The sequence below is a fragment of the Echinops telfairi genome, unplaced genomic scaffold (genome assembly GCF_000313985.2).
Source record: "Echinops telfairi isolate 266 unplaced genomic scaffold, ASM31398v2 ScPeMD7_1;HRSCAF=3_0, whole genome shotgun sequence".
Taxonomy (NCBI): domain Eukaryota; kingdom Metazoa; phylum Chordata; class Mammalia; order Afrosoricida; family Tenrecidae; genus Echinops; species Echinops telfairi.
This window is the reverse complement of record NW_022103896.1, coordinates 19072665-19091682: the sequence shown is the minus strand read 5'-3', so window position 1 is coordinate 19091682 and position 19018 is coordinate 19072665. Positions and strand designations below refer to the sequence as shown.

The 19018-nt window shown below is 43.1% G+C and overlaps 2 protein-coding genes across 2 annotated transcripts in view; one reads left to right on the top strand and one right to left on the bottom strand.

The window, feature by feature from the left end:
- MRPL13 (mitochondrial ribosomal protein L13) overlaps positions 1-4861 on the bottom strand; it is a 29493-nt gene extending 24632 nt beyond the window's left edge. The window contains exons 1-2 of the mRNA XM_004697412.2: positions 4804-4861; positions 1685-1808 (exon numbers count right to left, since the gene is read on the bottom strand). Coding sequence (XP_004697469.1) covers positions 1685-1808; positions 4804-4830 — 151 coding nt within the window. The 5' untranslated portion in view covers positions 4831-4861. The remainder of the gene's footprint in view (positions 1-1684; positions 1809-4803) is intronic.
- LOC101657156 (MDM2 binding protein) overlaps positions 4829-19018 on the top strand; it is a 68304-nt gene continuing 54114 nt past the window's right edge. Inside the window, exons 1-8 of the mRNA XM_004697665.2 lie at positions 4829-4875; positions 4993-5321; positions 6117-6200; positions 11744-11817; positions 11914-12065; positions 14452-14510; positions 16361-16505; positions 17518-17635. Of these exons, the coding sequence (XP_004697722.2) occupies positions 4829-4875; positions 4993-5321; positions 6117-6200; positions 11744-11817; positions 11914-12065; positions 14452-14510; positions 16361-16505; positions 17518-17635 (1008 nt within the window). The remainder of the gene's footprint in view (positions 4876-4992; positions 5322-6116; positions 6201-11743; positions 11818-11913; positions 12066-14451; positions 14511-16360; positions 16506-17517; positions 17636-19018) is intronic.

Here is a 19018-nt window from a genome sequence, read left to right as displayed (position 1 = left end):
TATAGTGGAGCCTAAACACACTTTGGGCTTCATTTTGTGAATCAGTTATTTTATAATATCGCTATTTCCACGACTAGACAAGAAAAGAACAACTTGGCAGGCAGCCACATAATCTCTCATCGGTGTTTAAGGGAACTTGAAAAATAGCTTACTTATAAGGAGGCAGAACTAAAAACCATGCTTTCTAACAAGTCTAACTTTTAGAGAACTTTAATGGGCAGGTAAGTGCTCTATTTGTAGAGAGAAATTAGGAGACTAATTTTACTCAACCCCAAATTCTGAACAATTTGCATTTCTATAAAGACCATTGAAGGACCTTTGCTTATTCCATTACTGTTACTACTGCTACGGGAAACAACAACAACCAACACCAACAAACAAGCAGGCAGCCAGACATAGTGTAACTCAGCCCAAAGTCACCATAAGGAAGTGGAATGGGCCCCAGATAGGGAATCAGTGCCTAGGTTCTAGTCTCCGTTCAAGTATGGTACAGCTGAGTGACAGTGGGAGTCAGGTTTCTTAGGAGATGGCGGTGGCGGAGTCCGGGGAGTGACACGGGACACAGGAGATACCTACAATGCTAATGAACAAAACAGCTCTAAGGTTTATAAATATTATTATTAGTTTACTTTAAAATAGACATCTATTCATAGGAGGTTGCTTTAAGAAGCTTATAGAAAAATCACATTATCCTTTAAAGAAATTTTTGAAGCCTCCCCATGTATTCGCACACCTTTGTACGTTTGATAGACTTCACTACAGAAAAGCTAAGCAAAATATTTCATCGATGGCAGCAAATGCTGCTGACAGGTCTGTCAAGATGAGGACTAAGGATGGATAGCAGAACCTGGCCACCTGGTTACTTGAGTGCCTGGTGGGTTAAGTTAATCAAAACAATTATAACACTGATGAGCAAAACAACAACAACAACACACACCGATGAGAAGAGCATTACTAGCACAAAAACCACTTCTGCTTTAAGAAAAGGATACAAAACACAAAGCTATTATCTCAAACCAGTGAAAAGTAAACTTTTATGCTTTTAAAAACACACACAAATACACAGCAATGCAAAAATTAAAACTCGTACTAATATTTGGTGCTATTATGGAAACAGTTATTTTTTGTGTTTGCTTTTAGCTTTGATAAATAGAATTTAAAACATGCTTTCTAAAGAATTTGTCTTTATTGAACATACTGAACATGAATTGGTGAAATATCTGGGATTTATCTCAAAGTAAGGGATGGAGAGAAGTAGATAAGGGTATCAATGAGAATTTTATGAGGGAAACAGCTTTTAGAAAAGCAGGCAAGCACAATTCCTCATTAAAAAACAAAAATGCAAACACCACCATGTAAAGAGACTTGTATAACAGTGACCATTTAATTTATTATCCAACTCAGAGTGACAAGAGGTGCTGCTGATACTTTTGCTGGGATAATGGTATGAACTGGCATTACCCCGGACAACGAATCAGTACAGCTATCCCAAGAACAAGTGAAATTCTTCATGTCGAGTAAGTTAGCAGTGGGATTTTTTTTTTTCCTTAAATAAGCTTTTAACAAAAGCAAAATAACGGGTACCCAGGGAAAAAAAGGGAGCCCAGATAAATGTCTCCAAGATTCTACTTCGGGCATGAGAATGATGGCTGCCAGTGACAAACAGGTGTAACAGGATACTCACTCTTTTCATGGTACATGGGCTTGTGCAATCCCTGAAGCTTTATTGAAGCCACAGCAGCCAGTTTGCCTGGAGGCTGCATCTTCCCGTCTAAGAGATACCATATCCGAGCAAAAGTGGCCCATTGCTGGGGGAGGGTGGGAAGAGAGAAGGAAAAACTAAAGTCTAATGATTACAGAAAGAATGAATTTATTATTATACTATCACATGTATGTCACAGCTAATGTTAGTACTGACTGTATAAAAAGAAACTATCCCTGAAGAAGCTTTTGTTGTTGTTGGTTTTGTCTTTTTCTGTTACTGGAACGAACTCTTGTCTATAAAATGGCTCAGCAATTATACTGCTTCTCTTTCTTGACATCAACTTCATTCTCCCCACACGTCTTTTATCACATATTTATCCCTCCATCTTTCAAATACTGTGATGCTATTATAGATAGTAATGTACTTCATCTGTCTGTTGCCATAGAATGCACTTCATTCTTGTATATTGTTCTCGTATCCTGTAGCCTTGCTGAACTGACGTATAAGTTCTCAGAGCTTTTTATAGATTCCTTGCCAGTATCTCTATAAACAATGACATCTACAGATAGATAGCTTCTAGTTCACCCCAGTTCCCAATCGTGCTCCATTTATGAACTAACTTAATTAAAACTCATTATTTTTTAAAAAAGAAAAACTGAAAATGAGAACTCATATTCTTATCCAAATAATAAATCTTCTAGCATTTGTGATTCTTCACCCTGCTTCACTCCTGGTTACTTTTCTTGCCTAAGCCTCTTGACTCATCCGCAGCATCTGACATTTCCTCTCAAGTCCTATTGGGCAGCAGCGTCCTAACTTCCATCTTTATTCCTAGTCTTGATGGGCCTCACCCTCCTCTCGAAATTACCATCCAAGTACCAAAACATTCCTTCCATCCCCACTTCCACTAGACTGGAGTCCAGTGGAAGTCGGAAATCATATGGAAAAATCAATGCAGTAAACGTCTTAAGATAGCCAAAGAATCTATAATAAAGACTATTAGTTAGGAAGAGGGGTGTCTTTTCATACAAGACTTATATTACTTTGCAGCCACAGTAAATCAAAAGAGCATTATTACTGGGGCAAAGAAATAGTTGAATGGATCAGACAAATACAACAAAGGGCACAAAACAACCCAGGAATTTAATAAAACATAGATAGCAATTTAATTGTGGGGAGAAACAAACGGGTGCCTGAATAGTTATGTTATTTCAGGTGATCTTGAGTTGGTTTCGACTCACAATCACCGCAGGTCCAACACTGGAAAAGACTGCCTGGTCCTGCCCCATCCTCCCAATCATGGCGATGTAAGAGTCTATTGTTGGCAGCCACCGTGTCATTCCTTGTTGTTGAAGATCTTCCTCTTTTTCGCTGATCTTTTCTGCTCTACCAAGCATGATGCCTTTTTAAGAAAGTGGTCCTCCTGATAGCATGTGAGGCCGGGTCTTACCATCCTCACTTCTAAAGAGCTTTCTGGCTGTACTTCTTTCAAAACAGTTTTGCCTTCTGGGTAGTTCATGGTATAGTCAATATTCTTCACCAGCACAATCATTCAAAGTCATCAATTCTTCCTTGTTTTTTCTTATGGAATGTCTAGGTTTTGCGTGCATAGAGTGGGATTTCAAAAAAGTTTGTGGAAGAAACTCTATTAATTCCACTCTCCCACAAACTTTTTGAAGTTCCCAAGTTTGAAATTGAAAATACCATCTATGCTCACAGGTATCGTAGTCTTCAAAATGATATATTTGCTTTAAACATTTAAAAGATCTCTTTTGGTAGCTGCTTTGCCTAAATCAATGTCATTTGATTCTGGATTGCGACTTCTGTGAACATGAATTGTGGACCCAAATAAAATGAATTCTTTGACATTGTCAATGTTTTCTCCACTTATCATGATATTGCTTATTGGTATACTTGTGTGAGGATCTGTTTTCTTTCACTCACAGTAAAACATGAATCCTTATAATGCCTTACATGCTAACATACAACTCCATTCCTCTTTGGAGGAAGACATCTTAATTAGCTTTCTTGCTGAACCTCAAGCAGATTAGGCAAGCTCCTGTCTTCTTGTTACTGTCCTTGAGTTGGGTCCAAATCACAGAATGAAATTTTGGTCGATCCTGTGCCAGGTTCATGATGCTAATTATGCTCTGGTATTGCTGCAGTCCCTGGGTGTTTTTTAAAAATCATGTTATTGGGGGCTTGTACAACTCTAGGGGACTCATCTTCTAGCACCCTATCAGATAATATGCTGTAGTGATCCAAAGAGTATTCATTGGCTAATTTTCAGTAGCTGTCAAGGATTTCACAATCAATGGCGACAGAAAGCGCAGTCAAGAGATCAAATGACACAGGGCATTGGGCGAATGTGCTGCACACGACCTCTTGAGAGCATCGGAGAAAAGATGTCACTTTGAGGGCAACGGTGTGCTTAGCACAAGCCATGGTTTTTCCGATAGTTCCCATGTGCGTGTGAAGGCTTGACAGTGAATAAAGAAGACCAATGACCAACTGATTCAACTGAATTGTGGCGTTAGTGAAAAACATGGAAACTATGGACTGCCAGAAGAAGAAAGATATTTGTCTTGAGGAAGTTCAGCCAGAATGCTCTTTTGAAGGGAGGGCGGTGAGACTTCATCCCATGTACTTTGGGCATGAAATCAGGTGACTGTCCCTGGAAATGGACATCGTGCTCAGTAAAGGTCAGAGAAAACGCCGCGCTTTTCCAAGGAAGACACTCAACGAGATGGGATGACACAGTAGCTGCGACAATCGGCTCAAAACCAATAGTGAGGATGTGGGGTCGGAGGTGTACAACCCTGTGTTGTACACAGGGTTGCCATGAACCGGAACCAACTGGACGGCACCTAACACAAACAACGAAGTAGATCGCCAGGCTACTCCTCCGAGTGTTCGCCTCTCCTGGTGTTCACCAGTCTAGAACCAAACAGAGCAAGCGGCGGCCAGCCAAGAACTTTTGCCTGTCTTTTCGCGAGACACCTTTTGGATTCTAGGAGACTCAGCTCTACTACTAAATCCACCAGAACCATCACCCTCCTTCCGCGAGTGTAATTAGCCTCATCAAGCCAAGCGCTCACCTGGGTCGCCTTGGAGAAGCTCGACATGTCTTCCCACAAGCAGCACCGACCTTCTTCCGCCGGACAGGGCCGGTCCAGCAGCCGCACCGGCCCGGCGGGAAACGCCCATAATCGAGCATAACGGTTCCTAGTCCGGCCTGACCCGTCTGCTTCTCCACCTTTCCTGCGTCCCACTTCATCTTCTCACAGGTGGCACTTGGTCCGAGAAAGAAGCAGTCATGCAGCCGCGGAGAGTATAACTCCCGCTCACGTCCCCACTTGCCGACAAGGCGCGCAAAGCCCGCGCCGGGAGCACGGCTTCCAGCCGACCGGAAGGGCTGCGGACCGGAAGTGCGTCACGAGTGCGCGGCTGTTTCAACTTGCCCGCCGAGACCTGCAGCTGGGGGCCGGCTCTGAGCAGATGGACCGGTACCTGCTGCTGGTCATCTGGGGGGAAGGAAAAGTCCTCTCGGCGCCCGGGGGGGAGGCGGAGCTCGGGTCTGGGCCGCCGGGGGCGGAGGGCACCCAGAAGCAGCCGGGTGAGCGCTGGGCTGAGCAAGGGCGGGAAGGGCAGGCGAGGCGGGGAAGGTGGAGCTGGTAGGTCCAGTACTGTTTTGAGTTGTTCTTGAGAGCTCCGTGGTCAGTTTGAATCAATGTAACAGGATCTGAAAGAGTGCCGTCACCTGCATGGAAGACGCGGGTGCAAAATTCTAGTAGTCAGAACGTTATCGGCTTGATCAAGGCGCATCTGGTTAAATTCCCTATGCTTTAATGATGAGAGGAAATCCATGCATCTAATAAGAATGTCAGCCTCCGTACAAATTTAGCTGAATAAATTCCTTGCTCTTTAGGAAAGGGAGTTTTGCTCGCTGGTAATATATACATTCTATATGTTCCAAAGCCCGGAGCATAGGAAGGGAGCCTGCTCTCCCAGACTTTACAAGCTAACGGGAGGAGAGAGGCCCCACAAATGAAGTTCGTTCAAAACAAAATCCATTGAAAACAAATTTAAGCCATTTGCTATTGCACTGCTCGTTGCTGGTCCTGTGGAGACTTTGCCCTGGGTGGCATTTTATTGACAGTTGTTTTGAACAAGCAGGCTTTTTGTGGAGGAAGTCTCCGAGCTAGAGACTTCCTTTTGGAGTACGTTTAGATTTGTGTTAACTGGCTGGCATGGGCAAATCAGGATCCTTCTTTTCCCTGCATGCTTTACGTTTGCTGTATAAAACATCTGCAGTAGCATGTAGTTCCTTCCTGTGCCACAAAGGGGTCCTGAGTCTCAGATAGTGACATTGGAGTCAACCTATTCAATTAGTGTGTCCTTTCTCTTTCAGACCTAACAGCAGCTGCAAATATTTATCATCTCCTGAAAAGAAGCATTAGTTCATCAATAAATCCGGAGGATAGCACCTTTCCTGGTGAGTGGACTGTTTTGTTGTTGGGTGCCGTTCCCACTCGGGGTGGCATTGTGCACGGCAGAAGAAAACATGGCCTCGTTCTGTGCTGTCCTTCAGGAGTCCTGGGGGCTCAGTGGTTATAAAGAGGTTGGCTGCCAACTGACAGGTTGTCTAGCCCACCAACTGCTCTGATGGAGAAAGATACGGCAGATGTGGCCATCTGCTTCCATAAAGATTACAGCCTTGGAAACCCTACGGGCAGTTGTGCTCTGTCCTCCTCTGTCCCACAGGGTCACTAGGAGCCACAGGGAATGTGATGGAGTGGCCTTGTTGTTGCTTTTTTGGTGCCATCTGCATGATGATTGGTATGGTTAGAGTCTAACATGTTTTCTCTGTCTCAGCATTTGTGTTGGAGACTAAATTAATTTCTTCATTTATGATAACAAAGAGTCCTTGAGTCACTGGGAGAGGGAGGTACCTAAGAGAATATAAGAGGAAAAAAGTCTTACCCCTCACCTACTGATGATTGAATGTCATAAGTTGTCAAGGAAATTATTCTAGATTTTCATCCTGAGGATTTTTTCTCTCATTACAATTTCCTGCCCCATCAAATAGGCTAGTATGGCATTATGGGGAAGATTTATAATCCTACCCTAAGTACCATTACTATTGCTCTGACAGGAGCCTGGGGGCTTAGTAGTTATGCATTGGACTGCTAACTGCAAAGTCAAGAGTTCAAAATCATCATGGAGAAAGATGAGGCTTTCTAGTCCTGTAAAGAGTTATAGTCATGGAAACCCACAGGGGCAGATCTAACCGGTCACTATGATTCAGAATTGACTTGATAACATGGAGGTTTTATGTTTATTTGCTTTTTGATATTGCTACTACACTCTTTTTTTTTTAATCATTTTATTGGGGGCTTGTACAATTCTTATCACAATCCATACATACATCCATTGTGTCAAGCACATATGTACATTTGTTGCCATTATCACTCTCAAAATTTTTGCCTTCTACTTGAGCCCTTAATATCAGCTCCTCATTTGCCCCCTCTCTCCCCCCTCCCCCCTCCCTCATGAACCCTTCATAATTCATAAATTATTATTATTTTGTCATATGTTACACTGTCCGACGTCTCCCCCTGCCCTCTTCTCTGCTGTCCATCCCCCAGGGAGGAGGGTATACATAGATTCTTGTAATCCGTTACCCCTTTCCACCTCATTCCCTCCACCCTCCAGGCATCGCCACTCTCACCACTGGCCCTGAAGGGATCATCTGTCCTGGATTCCCTGTGTTTCCAGTTCCTATCTGTACCAGTGTACATCCTCTGGTCTAGCCAGATTTGTAAGGTAGAATTGGGATCATGATAGTGGGGGTGAGGAAGCATTTAAGAACTAGAGGAAAGTTATATGTTTCATCGTTGCTACACTGCACCCTGACTGGTTCATCTTCTCCCCACAACCCTTCAGTAAGGGGGTGACTGCTACACTCTTTATCACTTTTCCCCCCTATTTTATGTCCCTTACTCATCCTGTGAAAAGATTCCACAATTCTTTTTCTTTAAAAAAAAATCCTTTTATTGGGAGCTTTTACTGAGTTCATTCACATCAAGCTACTAGTACTGTAGACTTGTTACCACAGTCGCTTTCAGACATTCTCCTCGTTTTGACCTCCATAATATCTGCTGCCCTTTATCCCCTCCCTTCCCCTCGTAAGCCCCCGGGCCCTTATTAGTGTGTGTGTGTGTGTGTGTGTATATATAGATGTATGTGCATATATATGTATGTTTGCAATATCGTACACTATGTGATAGCAATGAAAGCACATATGAAGGAGGGAGAGAGACTTACGGTCGAGACGCTATCACAAAACCTTTGGCAGTTGCAACAGAGTCGACTGGATTCTTAATTGCTCCGACACTTTTGAAATAGGTTGCTTTTTTGGCCCCCCACTACAGCTGCCCCTCTTGGTCTCTGTTGGCAGTATACAAATCCATCTACTTCTCTGGGAGTTGTCTTCTCTCACATTTCTTCTTCCTGTCTTATAGCTGAGAGTGTCCGAAATAGAGATTCCCAAACAAGCCACTCTCTAAAAGCTAAAGGAAGATTCTAGAAATGCTCGTATTGACAGTTCTTCTCCTAGCCACACCTCTGGGTGCTTTCTCTGTGGTTCTTTCATCAGGGCACCTCTTGTTTCTCCATTTCAACTCTCACCTTTGAGCAATGATTTCTCGTCTGTTCTCGTATGTGCTGCCTGAACTTGTTTCCTACGGTCCACGGTCCCAATAACTTTTCAAGTTGCTGTCATTTAAGTCAGTGCTGCTCGTCTATGTGACATATTTGACTCATGCTCTTATGTGTATGTGGGGGCTTCCGAGTCCCTGGGAAAATGGAACTTAAAAGCAATGGATTTTTTTCACTTTAATTTTTTGAAGCCCCCTTATGTATGAAACATTCTATGAGTACTGATGTTTAGTTTTCCATTAGGGGGAGGGGTTTGAAGTGTTCTAGGCAGACCTTGCTTTGCCAGCTGTGGGTCAGAATTGACTCCCTGGGCCCTTGGGGGCTCGGGGTGAAGCGTTGGCCGGCTCACGAGGAGGTTGATGGTCTCACTTTTCGCTGAGCAGGAGAGCAGTTGTGACAAGAGGATGAAGAGAAAAAGGTGCTGACCTCAGAGACGAGACCGCCTGCGTCTGGGGACAAGTGCAAGCTTGGGGGAGGGGGGGGGCGCAGTTCCGCTGGCTCAGCAGCCACTTGATGGCAGCAGCTGGGGGCTGTGCAAATGGTGTGCAGGCCGGGAGTGTGTTCAACAATTTTAATAGTCACAATTATCTGAATGCCTTTAAATGTTTGTCCAAATGGACGGTGTATGACGCAAAATAACAACAATAATATATAATTGATTATGGTGGGAGGGTGGGGGGGTAGGGGAAAAAAGCTGATCCCCAAGGGCTTAAGTAGAAAGAAATATCTTGCATATGTTGATGGCAACACATATACAAGTGTGCTTAATACAATTGAATGATGGATTGTCATAAGATTTGTAAGAGCCCCTTCCCAATAAAATGATTAATATAAAAGATAAATGTTTGTCGAAACATTACAGATTCTGTCACTGTTGGTTATAAATACACAGGAAATGAGATAAACGACCAAGGAAAGCCGTTTTTCTTTATTGTGCTGTGTAGTGAACACTGGAAACATGGAGACTTGGTGATCTATTTCCTTGCTAGAAGCATAGGGAAAGTAGCTTGCGCAGTGCTTGCCACCTTGTTTTTGGCATCCCATGTCCAGTGATGCAGATTGATCCTCTCTCTCCTCTGGCCACTTGCTAGACCTCTTGGGGAGCTTGGACCAGCTCCCAGTGTTGTCTCCTTGCCCTTTCAGGGCTCTGAAGCTTCTCTGAGTTGCTTTCATGGGCAGCTTTTTTTGCAGCATCTTTTTCTCTGAGACACTTCATCCTTTCATCACAACATTCTCATTCACTTAGTTCCTTTGGCTGCATCCCTAGAGCCTCTTCCAGAACCTTCCTTATAGTTTCTTTGAGTGCTTTCCTCTTTATTGCCCAATTCGCCCTTCCTCTGTCCCTTTTTGGTAAAATGTTCCATTGGGTTGAGCACTAGGAGAGGAAAGTAGCACTCTGCTCAGTTTTGCTCTCTGCGTGTGAACAGAATCTCAGGTGTGCAGTGACCAGCTTTCACGTAGTACCATAACTGGTCACCGATCATGATGTGCAACTTTAATTTAGGAAGGGTTAATTTATGTCACGATTTTTGGACTGAGAAGCTAGCATTGGTTTTCTAGTGCATACTTTTTGGTTCATGTACCATGGGAACTGAAATGCAAATCATGCTGGTCAAACTCATGATTTTGCCACCAAGTCAGTGTTGACTCTTAGTGACCATATAGGACAGGGTGAGTTTTTGAGACAGTAACTCTTTACATCATTGGAAAGCCTCACCTTTCTCCTGTGGAGTGACTGGTGATTTTGAACTGCTGACCTTGCAGTTAGCAGCCCAGTGTATAACTGCCACATCACCCGGGTTCCTGCAATGGGGGGCAAGGGTTGTATAAATTATGGTACCCAAAATCTGAGCATAGTGGAGTTGGGCTAAGCGAGAGCTGCCTGTATTGCAGTTCCTCCTTCCTCTCATGCTAGGATCCTTGCCTCCATTAAATGGCAAGTGTGAGGGACTAAAAGCACAACACACTGGAGTTGAGATAAAGCTAGACAGGTGGGCACAGCTATGTGGAGGGTTAAAAAACCATGTCATGGAGAGGGATTCTTCCTCATGGCAATCAGAAACTAGCCGTGGGCTCTGGGGAGTCGGAGACTGACCCTCTGCTTTGGAAGTGTGCCAGCTGCAGGTTAGTGAGCACACGGCATGAAGAGACCGTTCACATCTCTTCCAAACAGCCTCTTTTGTGGTTTCCGTGAATCGTTTCCACACTTCCTGTTACTCCTTGGGTCCCTATTTCTGTGCATAATTTTAAATTCTTCTTGACCCTCTGATCTGCACCCTGGTAATCCTGGTTTCCTCATATGTTCTTCTGTCCTTCAAGAGGAGTGTCATTCTGATCTTCCAGCCACCAAAACGAAACTTATTCCATCCAGTGGGTTCTGACTCCCAGTGACCCTATAGGGTGGGGTAGAACTGCCTGTGTGAGTTTCTGAAACAGTAACTCTTTAAGGGAGTTAACAGCCTCATCTTTCTCTTGAAGAACTGGCTGGTGGTTTTGAACTGCTGACCTTGAAGTTAGCAGCCCAATGTGTAAGCACTGCGTGACCAGAACTCCTGTCCAGCCATAGTTACTTTTTCACCCAGCCCTGATTTCTATAGGGTCTTTAGAGCTTTTAGAGCATGGTTTTTCAGTGTGTGTTCAGCCATCGAGTAGGTGTATTTTCCAACATTTTTATGGTGGATTTTCTGCTGTGTTTGAAATGATGAAAATAGTGCACGTGGATTTTGGACTGTAATGAACTAAAAAATATTCATTGTGAGTACAGATTTTTACTGTCGATTTAGGTACAGTGAACCCTCGTTTATCATCGGTTCTAGACGCTACCGTGATAAATGAAATTCCGCGAAGTAGGATTCCTTATTTGTAAATCAAGTATTTTCGTAGTTAGAGCATAGAGGACATGAAAAAACACCCTTTAGTCACCATTACACTCGTATTACCCAATTTATTAAATGAAAAGGGGAAAATACAGTAAAACATTTTGGACGTTACAATTATCATTTATTATATTATTTATGGCATCAAGCGTGTACAGTATGAGCCAATCAGTGGCAGTAATGACAGAGCATGCGCTGTTACGCAAAAACCGCGATAGAGTGAAGCCACGGAAGTCGAAGCGCGAAGTGGCGAGGGTTCACTGTAATCCTTTTTGGATTTTTTTGTAGAGATTTCAAAAATAGTCCCATATCTACACACTGGGGGGCTCTGTGATAGGTGTCAGGTGGTGCTGGGATGCCCATGAGCCTAAGCCTAGGTGCCCGAACAGATGCTGGTTCCCGACATGCCTGTCTTCTAATACAAATGGTTTTGCTTTTCCAGCCTGTTCAGTGGGTGGCACACCTGGTTCCAAGAAGTGGTTCTTTGCAGTGCAGGCGATATGCGGATTTTATCAGGTAATAGGAACAAAAAAAATCATTATTGCCAGTTGTCTTTGTTATTATAAATAATTCCATGAACCCCTCAGTTAATGTCTTGCTTTGATGTATTAGTTTTGTAGTTCTGACTGGGAAGAGATACAGTTTGATATGGAGCAAGATGAAATCGAAGATGTGCTTAAAACAAACATCGAGGAGTGTCTGAGCGCTGCTGACTGTTTTGAGGAGGAAGACAGCAACAGCCGAGAGTCACTGTCCTTGGCTGAGTATGCTCCTACGGCTCACACACGGGCAACACGTGTAACCTTGTGCATTGGTTTGAGGCTTCAGAAACCCAGAGGGGCCGTTTTCTTCCGTCCTGTCTTTTACTCTGTCAGAATCAACTCTGCGACAATGGGGTTTTCTTGTTGTTGTTGTTGTTGTTGTTATGGTAGCTCACCCACTGCCATTGAGTCTGTTCCAACTCACAGTGACCCTCTAAGACAGAGTAAAACTGCCCCTTGTGGGTTTCTGGGACTTTTAATCTCTACCAGAGTAGACAGCCTCCTGCTCTTTCTTATCTGATCCACTCGAACCCCTGACCTGGTTAGCAACTCAGCGTGAAGCCCACTTCACCATCAGGGTCCTCTTGGTGATGGTAAGGACCAAAGCACACCCTAGCTCACTGCCGTCGAGTCAGTGCCGCCTCAGCAACCCCATAGGACAGGGTTGAACTGCCCTTGTGAGTTTCCAAGGCTAGATCTCTTGACCAGAGTAAAGCCTCGTTTTTCTCCTGCAGAGCGGCTGGTGGTTTCAAACGATGGACCTGCAGTTGGCATTGCAAAGTGTAATACTAAGGCATGGACTCCCTATAGGAAGGGAATTCTGATAACTTGAACATTTCACTTAGGGTTTTGTATTTGAATAAGATTATTTAAAAGGTAAGAATTCTGTATCTGAAAATTATGTGCCTTTTCAAAGGTACATACTTGCAGGAATCACACAAAGTGATTATTGACATACCACTTTCTTGAAGATAGATTTTATGTGACAACAGATTTTAAGAACTTATATAGACACTTAATTCACCTGTCCTTCTAAACAAAGGACACTTTTCTATTTGAGGAAGAATTGGTGATTTCTTTAATTTATGTATAGTTTTGGCATTTTAGTTATCTTTCTAAAGCCACAGTTTTTAAGAACTGTACATATCATTCAGATCAGATTTAGCTGTTTTGAGTTAGTTACATATACAAGTTGACTCAGATGATCCATTTTATAACAGTTTTTCCCTTTCTGAGCTAGCCCTCCTCTTCAAAAAGTGGGTGGAAACATGGAATGAAAAGATAACAGACTTTTTTCTATGAACTTCTGAACCCTTTTCAACTATGTTTCAGTCTTATTTGTAGTCTCCCATATAATAGATCCTTGCGTTTATTCTAGCATTTGCGTAATCCCGTTTATCCTTTTTCCAGCTGGTTTCTTTATGCCACGTAATGAAGGGAAACATTGTCCAGTCAGGAGAACATGGAGCCCGGGTCAATGAAGGAGATCTCTGGTCCCTTCTAGGAACCACTGAGCTGCTCCGGTCCTTTCTTTTCCATTCGTCAAGTGCCCGTCCTTCTAGAGCAGGGTCCTCAAACCTTTTAAACAGGGTCAGTTCACTGTCCCTCAGACCGTCGGAGGGCTGGACTACAGTTTTAAAAAAACTATGAACAAATTCCCATGCACACTGCGCATATCTTATTTTGAAGTAAAAAAACAAAACAGGCAAAAACACCCGGCGGGCTGGATAAATGTCCTCGGCGGGCCGCATGTGGCCCGCGGGCCGTAGTTTTAGATGATGCCTCAGGTGCCTTCCAGTCATAAAGCTTTCTTATTGTCTGGTTCCCCCAGTCCCTCTTAGATGATGAGGGTGTAAAAGAAAATATGTCCGAAAAGTGATCTAATAATTGCTTCCAGCAGAGGGAGCCTAAAGCCTATAGTTTAGCATAAGATGTCATAAGTCTTTTAGATGATGGTGAATTTATAATAAAGGATTTGCATTCTTTTGTGCTATATAATCAGCTTTTTTGGAACAGAAAACAGTCGTTGTGTGGATAAAATGAAAAGAAGTGATGGATCCGAGGTGGAGGAGATCGTATAATCAGTGAGCCCTGGGGCTGTACTCTTTTACATGAATTAATCTTAATCTAATTTATATTCAGGGAAAAAGAAAAAAGCAATATCTGCTTTAGTGAACTCTTAGTAAAACGTTCGTTTCAGTGTCTAGACAAGATTTGGATTCTCGGGTCTGCTGTCTACTTAATACACTATATATAATTTAAGATGTTCTGTTTTATGTGTGTCTTTGTTGTTTGGTTTGGTTGTCAGGCGTAACTGAGAACTTGGGCTCTGGACTTGAATCGTACTGTTCACAAGGACCAGTTAGGTGACTTTAGACAAGTTATTGAATGCGGGAATAGTAGTAGTTTTATAGTGTTACCTATATGACAAATGAGACAGCAGGGACAAATGAGACAATGTATCTAATGTACTTTTTTTTAAAAATAACATGCTTAACAGTGCTTGATACGTAGAAACATTTTATATTGTTATAATCATGAGTGATATGATTTGTTGAGCATATATATGTGTACTTTTATTTTCTTCTAACCTATCTTTTCATTTTAGCCTATATGAAGAATCTGCTGAAAATTTGCATCAATTGTCTGACAAGCTTCCTGCACCCGGTAATATTTTATAACTGCTTCCAATAACTGACCATACATGTGTTAAGAGTCAACGATAGAGCTGGTCTTTACTTCTCGCTTCTGATCTTTATGCAGAATGATTTCTTAATTGAAGTTGGAAGTATAAATACTAGCCATCACTATAATAGAAGCATCATTGAGACAGAATTCTAATTGTTTCCACTTAGGAAGGCAGAAGCCAGCACTTAGAAATATAGGGACCGTCATGCTTTCCCACGGGGTGGACACTGCAGAAGACTCTTCTCCCGGTGTGCCATCGCTTTCCAGAGCACGCTCTGTAGAATGCCAGCTCTTTGGACAACTGGCAAAAAGGGGTTCTTTAAGTTAGATGATTGGGGTACATTCTCCTATGGTGGTATCACTGTTAAAATCAAACCTGCTGCCATCAAGTTGGTTCTCTATAGGACACCTCAGAGAATCTCCCAGCCTGTAATCTTCACGGAACCAGCTTGCCACATTTGTCTCCCGCTGGTGAGTTCAAACCACTGACCTTCTGGTTAGCAGCTGTACACTCAACAACCCCAGGGCCGTGAGTGCTCCTGAGTTACTGTGCAGTGAGGGAAGCGGTTGTGGGGAAAGGCTCCTCATACATATCATAAATGGGAAGTGGAGCAGTTAAAGAAGCCCTTATGTAACTCAGCAGAAGGAGCCCTGGTGCTTCTGTCACATAACTGTTGAACTGCTAGTGTAGGGTTGGCAGTTCAAACCCACCAGTCACTCCATTGGGGGAAGATGGGGTTATTTGCTCCCGTAAAAGCTTAGTCTTGGAGACTATATAGAGGTGCGCTATAAATTCGAATTGACGTAATGGCAGTGGGGTGGGTTTACTCTCCCTGCTCCCCACCCCCACCCCCAGTGCAACACAGTTTGTGAAATAGTGCATTGTATTATCCTTGAAACTGTTTTTTGTCTTCAGCTAACCTTTTTAGCCTCCACAGTAACTTTTGAAGAGCTTCCTCTTTTTGACATATTTCCATTATTGAAGGTCCTTTGTTTTGCAGATATTTGTTGTATGTGTCATGTGCTGTGCACCAAATGTGTAGCTAGTAGACGGGGATGACTAAAGCTATGTGGTTACCAGGAAAGGCCTCCTGGCTCCCCGGATACTCAGGGGTCATGTCATAATGTGAAAAGTCACATCGGAAACATCCACATCGACTTCTTCATGCCGGATGTTAAGTTCAAAAGATGCACTGAAATATAGCTGAGTGGCTGTTTTCACTAATAAGAGTAATTCATATTCAAAGTGTGACTTTGTTTCTGTACCTTTGCTTTTCCTGGCCATTCAGTAAAAATGATATTTTTATAAAACTTCAAGTTTATACACTTATTCTACTTTCTCAGAACCCAGTGGTGTTGCCATTATAAGGGGGTTTTCTGAATGCTTTATTATCTTTTAAAAAGAGAAGTAATTTAATTGTACATTATAACTTTATACTAATTCATTCTCCTTTGGGCAACAAAATTAAATAGAAATATAATGAAATTACAGTTTTTTCTCTCTCTTTGTTTGGTACAACAATAGCATTGATCATCTCAAGAGCTGTGTGTATAATTACCCACTGCTGTGGACTTGGCGAGCCATTATGGTGTGGTTCATTGTTTTCTGTCTTATGCTGGGTGCTTCAGGATCATGTGGCTTTAAGTCAGGTGATGAACTCTGAAAGGGTTTTGAGCTGCAGATGTGCATTATTTTGAAGAATTTCAGAAAGTCCGAGTTCACTTCATCCACTGTCTTATAAAGAAACTTAAAAGCCAATCATTAGGGCACTTTTCTGGGGGCATTTCAGGTCTAACATCTTCTGAAATTTACCGAAATGTTGTTCCAGGTAGAGCAATGATCGATATCCTGCTGCTGCCGGCCGACAGAGACCCCCCCAGGCTGACAGACTGCTTACCTGCCGTCGGGGCACTGAAACACCTGCGGGAATGGCATGCAGCAAAAGTCACTCTGGCAGGCAATCAGAGGGAAGCGTGAGTGCGTTTGTTCATAATGAGCCCCTTGGCTACGATGTCTTTTCACAAGGAACCTCGCCTTCCATAGACTGCCGGCTTGGGAAAGTGATTTTTATGTGACAAGAGATCCAAGAGCCACATCGCTGGAGAAGAATCTAGATTTTTCTTAGCTCCAGACTCTGTGTTTCTGAGAGCTGGAAGTGTTTGGGCAATGAGGTGGCTACAGACTGGTGACAGTGTCCAAGCATTACCTCTGCAAACCCGCGGCGATGTTTCAGGGGCGTGGCTTGTCCAGTACACAGACCCAGGAACACCGAGGGCTCCTCATTACACGGCTTTCTGATGCCTCACTTGTTCCACTGCTGCGTCATTGTAGAAATAAGCTCATGCTGTTATGCTTTCTGACATTTTACTAAAGGGTTAATGATCAGTTTTGATCATTAAGTATTTAAATAAGAAAACTTGAGAATTTTCAGTCAGTAAATATTTGACCATCGACTTTAGTCCAGCCAGAGCAGGAACTTGTAGTGCAGTTATGAAAGTGCAATGGGGTAAATCTTGGCCTCTCAGTTCAGAAGGAATGGGAGTCACCTCATTCTGTGATAAGCACTGCATTGTGGGCAAGGCTGTCCAGGGATATTTAGAAGAGCAGCTCTCTGATGGAAGATAAGGAGCTGATTCTGACTATAGGTGTGTGTGTGTGTGTGTGTGTGTGTGAGAGAGAGAGAGAGAGAGAGAGAGAGAGAGAGGGCTTTAAGCCAGGATTAAGGGGCAAATCTATTTCCTTATGTAATCCTTGGAATAATTCCTTTTAATTCACAAGACTGGTGGGGTGAAATGAACGTGTGACAGCAGCACCCCAGAGGCTAATGGTTTTACAGTGATTGTATTATAATAACAGAAGGGGAAAGAAAGTGATGTGATGTAAACTCTGCTCTTTTGCCTCTTAGATTTATGGTTAATGACAACCATCCAATCTAAGTAAACTATGAAATCCTATATTGAATGATAGTCATCTTTTGTTTTGTAGAAATTGCCAGAAAATTGCAGAATACCTTTCTGCAGATGTAGTGTCTATAGAAGACTTCAGAAGTGCTATTGACCCCAAAGAGTTATGGAGGGGAAAGATCCAGATCTGGGAAAGAAAGGTACGCAGGTTCTGAATTTTTGGATTATAAAGTACGCCTTTCAACTTGATTGACAAAGCAAATAAGACACCCCAATCGTATGTGGTGGCGCCTCTTTGTCCTTGGTGCGCTGGCTCAGCTCAGTCTGCAGAAGTGGGCCCTGCTGAACTGAGGAAACCTACAGGTGAACTGCCTCTGCCAGTGATCTTAACATTCACAAACCAGATAACCCAGGGGAGCATTGGGCAGTGTGATTAGTAACAAACCATGGCTTTTGTATTCCTTGTTTGACACTGCCTGTTGTTAATGTCCAGATTGTGGCAGATTCTTCCTGCCTCTGACATCAAACATCCACCTGGCCCCAGAATACATTCAAAACGTGAAGTTGCCTTTTCTGCTTCTTCCTTCTTTCTGGTGGCGAGACCTTTTCAGCCAAGTGGCATTAGTGGATGGAAGACAAAGATTCAGTCCGAGCTCACTTCTTGCTGTGTCTGTGACCCTTCGAGTCATAGAGTAGCCGTGTGGTTAACCAGAACCCTCCGATCAAAGTGAAGTGGAAACCCTGAGGAACAGCTAAGGTTTTGAGACCACGGGTGCTGCCCTAGTCAGTAAAATGGGGATCAGGATACTTCAGGTGTCATAGATTCTTGTGACGTGAAACTGTTTAAAGCACAAAGTAACCACTCAATAAGTGCTTACCTAACCGGCATGTTTCAACTATCGATACTGCTATCCCAACTTCAGCTGGAATTGATCTTACGATCTTTACATCAACAGCACATATTGAAAGTTACTCCAGTGTGACAGGTTGTGTTAAGGATCTAGCAGTGACTAAGCCCCGCAGGTTCTATCTTTGCAGAATGCACAGACAGGTGGGAAGCCATCCATTGAACAAGTCTGTGCTTTAAAGGTTGTTTAAGTGCTTGCATGGAATGAGCTTAGCAGATTTTTTGTGGACTGCTGAAGGGCCACGGAGGGGTTTTGATGGCAAATCAGTGTTTTAAGTCAGCGGTTCTCAACCGTGACCCCTTTGGGGGTTTAACGACCCTTTTCACAGGGGTCGCCTAATTCATAACAGTAGCAAAATTATAGTTATGAACTAGCAACAAAAATAATTTTATGATTTGGGGATCATCACAACATGAGGAACTGTATTAAAGGGTCATGGCATTAGCAAGGTTGATAACTACTGGTCTAAGTTAAATCAGGGAAGGATGTACACATAAATGGGAGAACAAGCCCTATGAACTGAGGAATCAAAAGTAAATTCACCAGGGTTTTCCTGGGAACTTTACTTCACAATAAGATGTCGTCAGCTTTGTAACTTTCTTTATGGGGTATTGAGATAGTTTATTGTGCCAGCCTGGCTGATAAACGCAGGTGGGATTGACTGAAGGGCAGAGA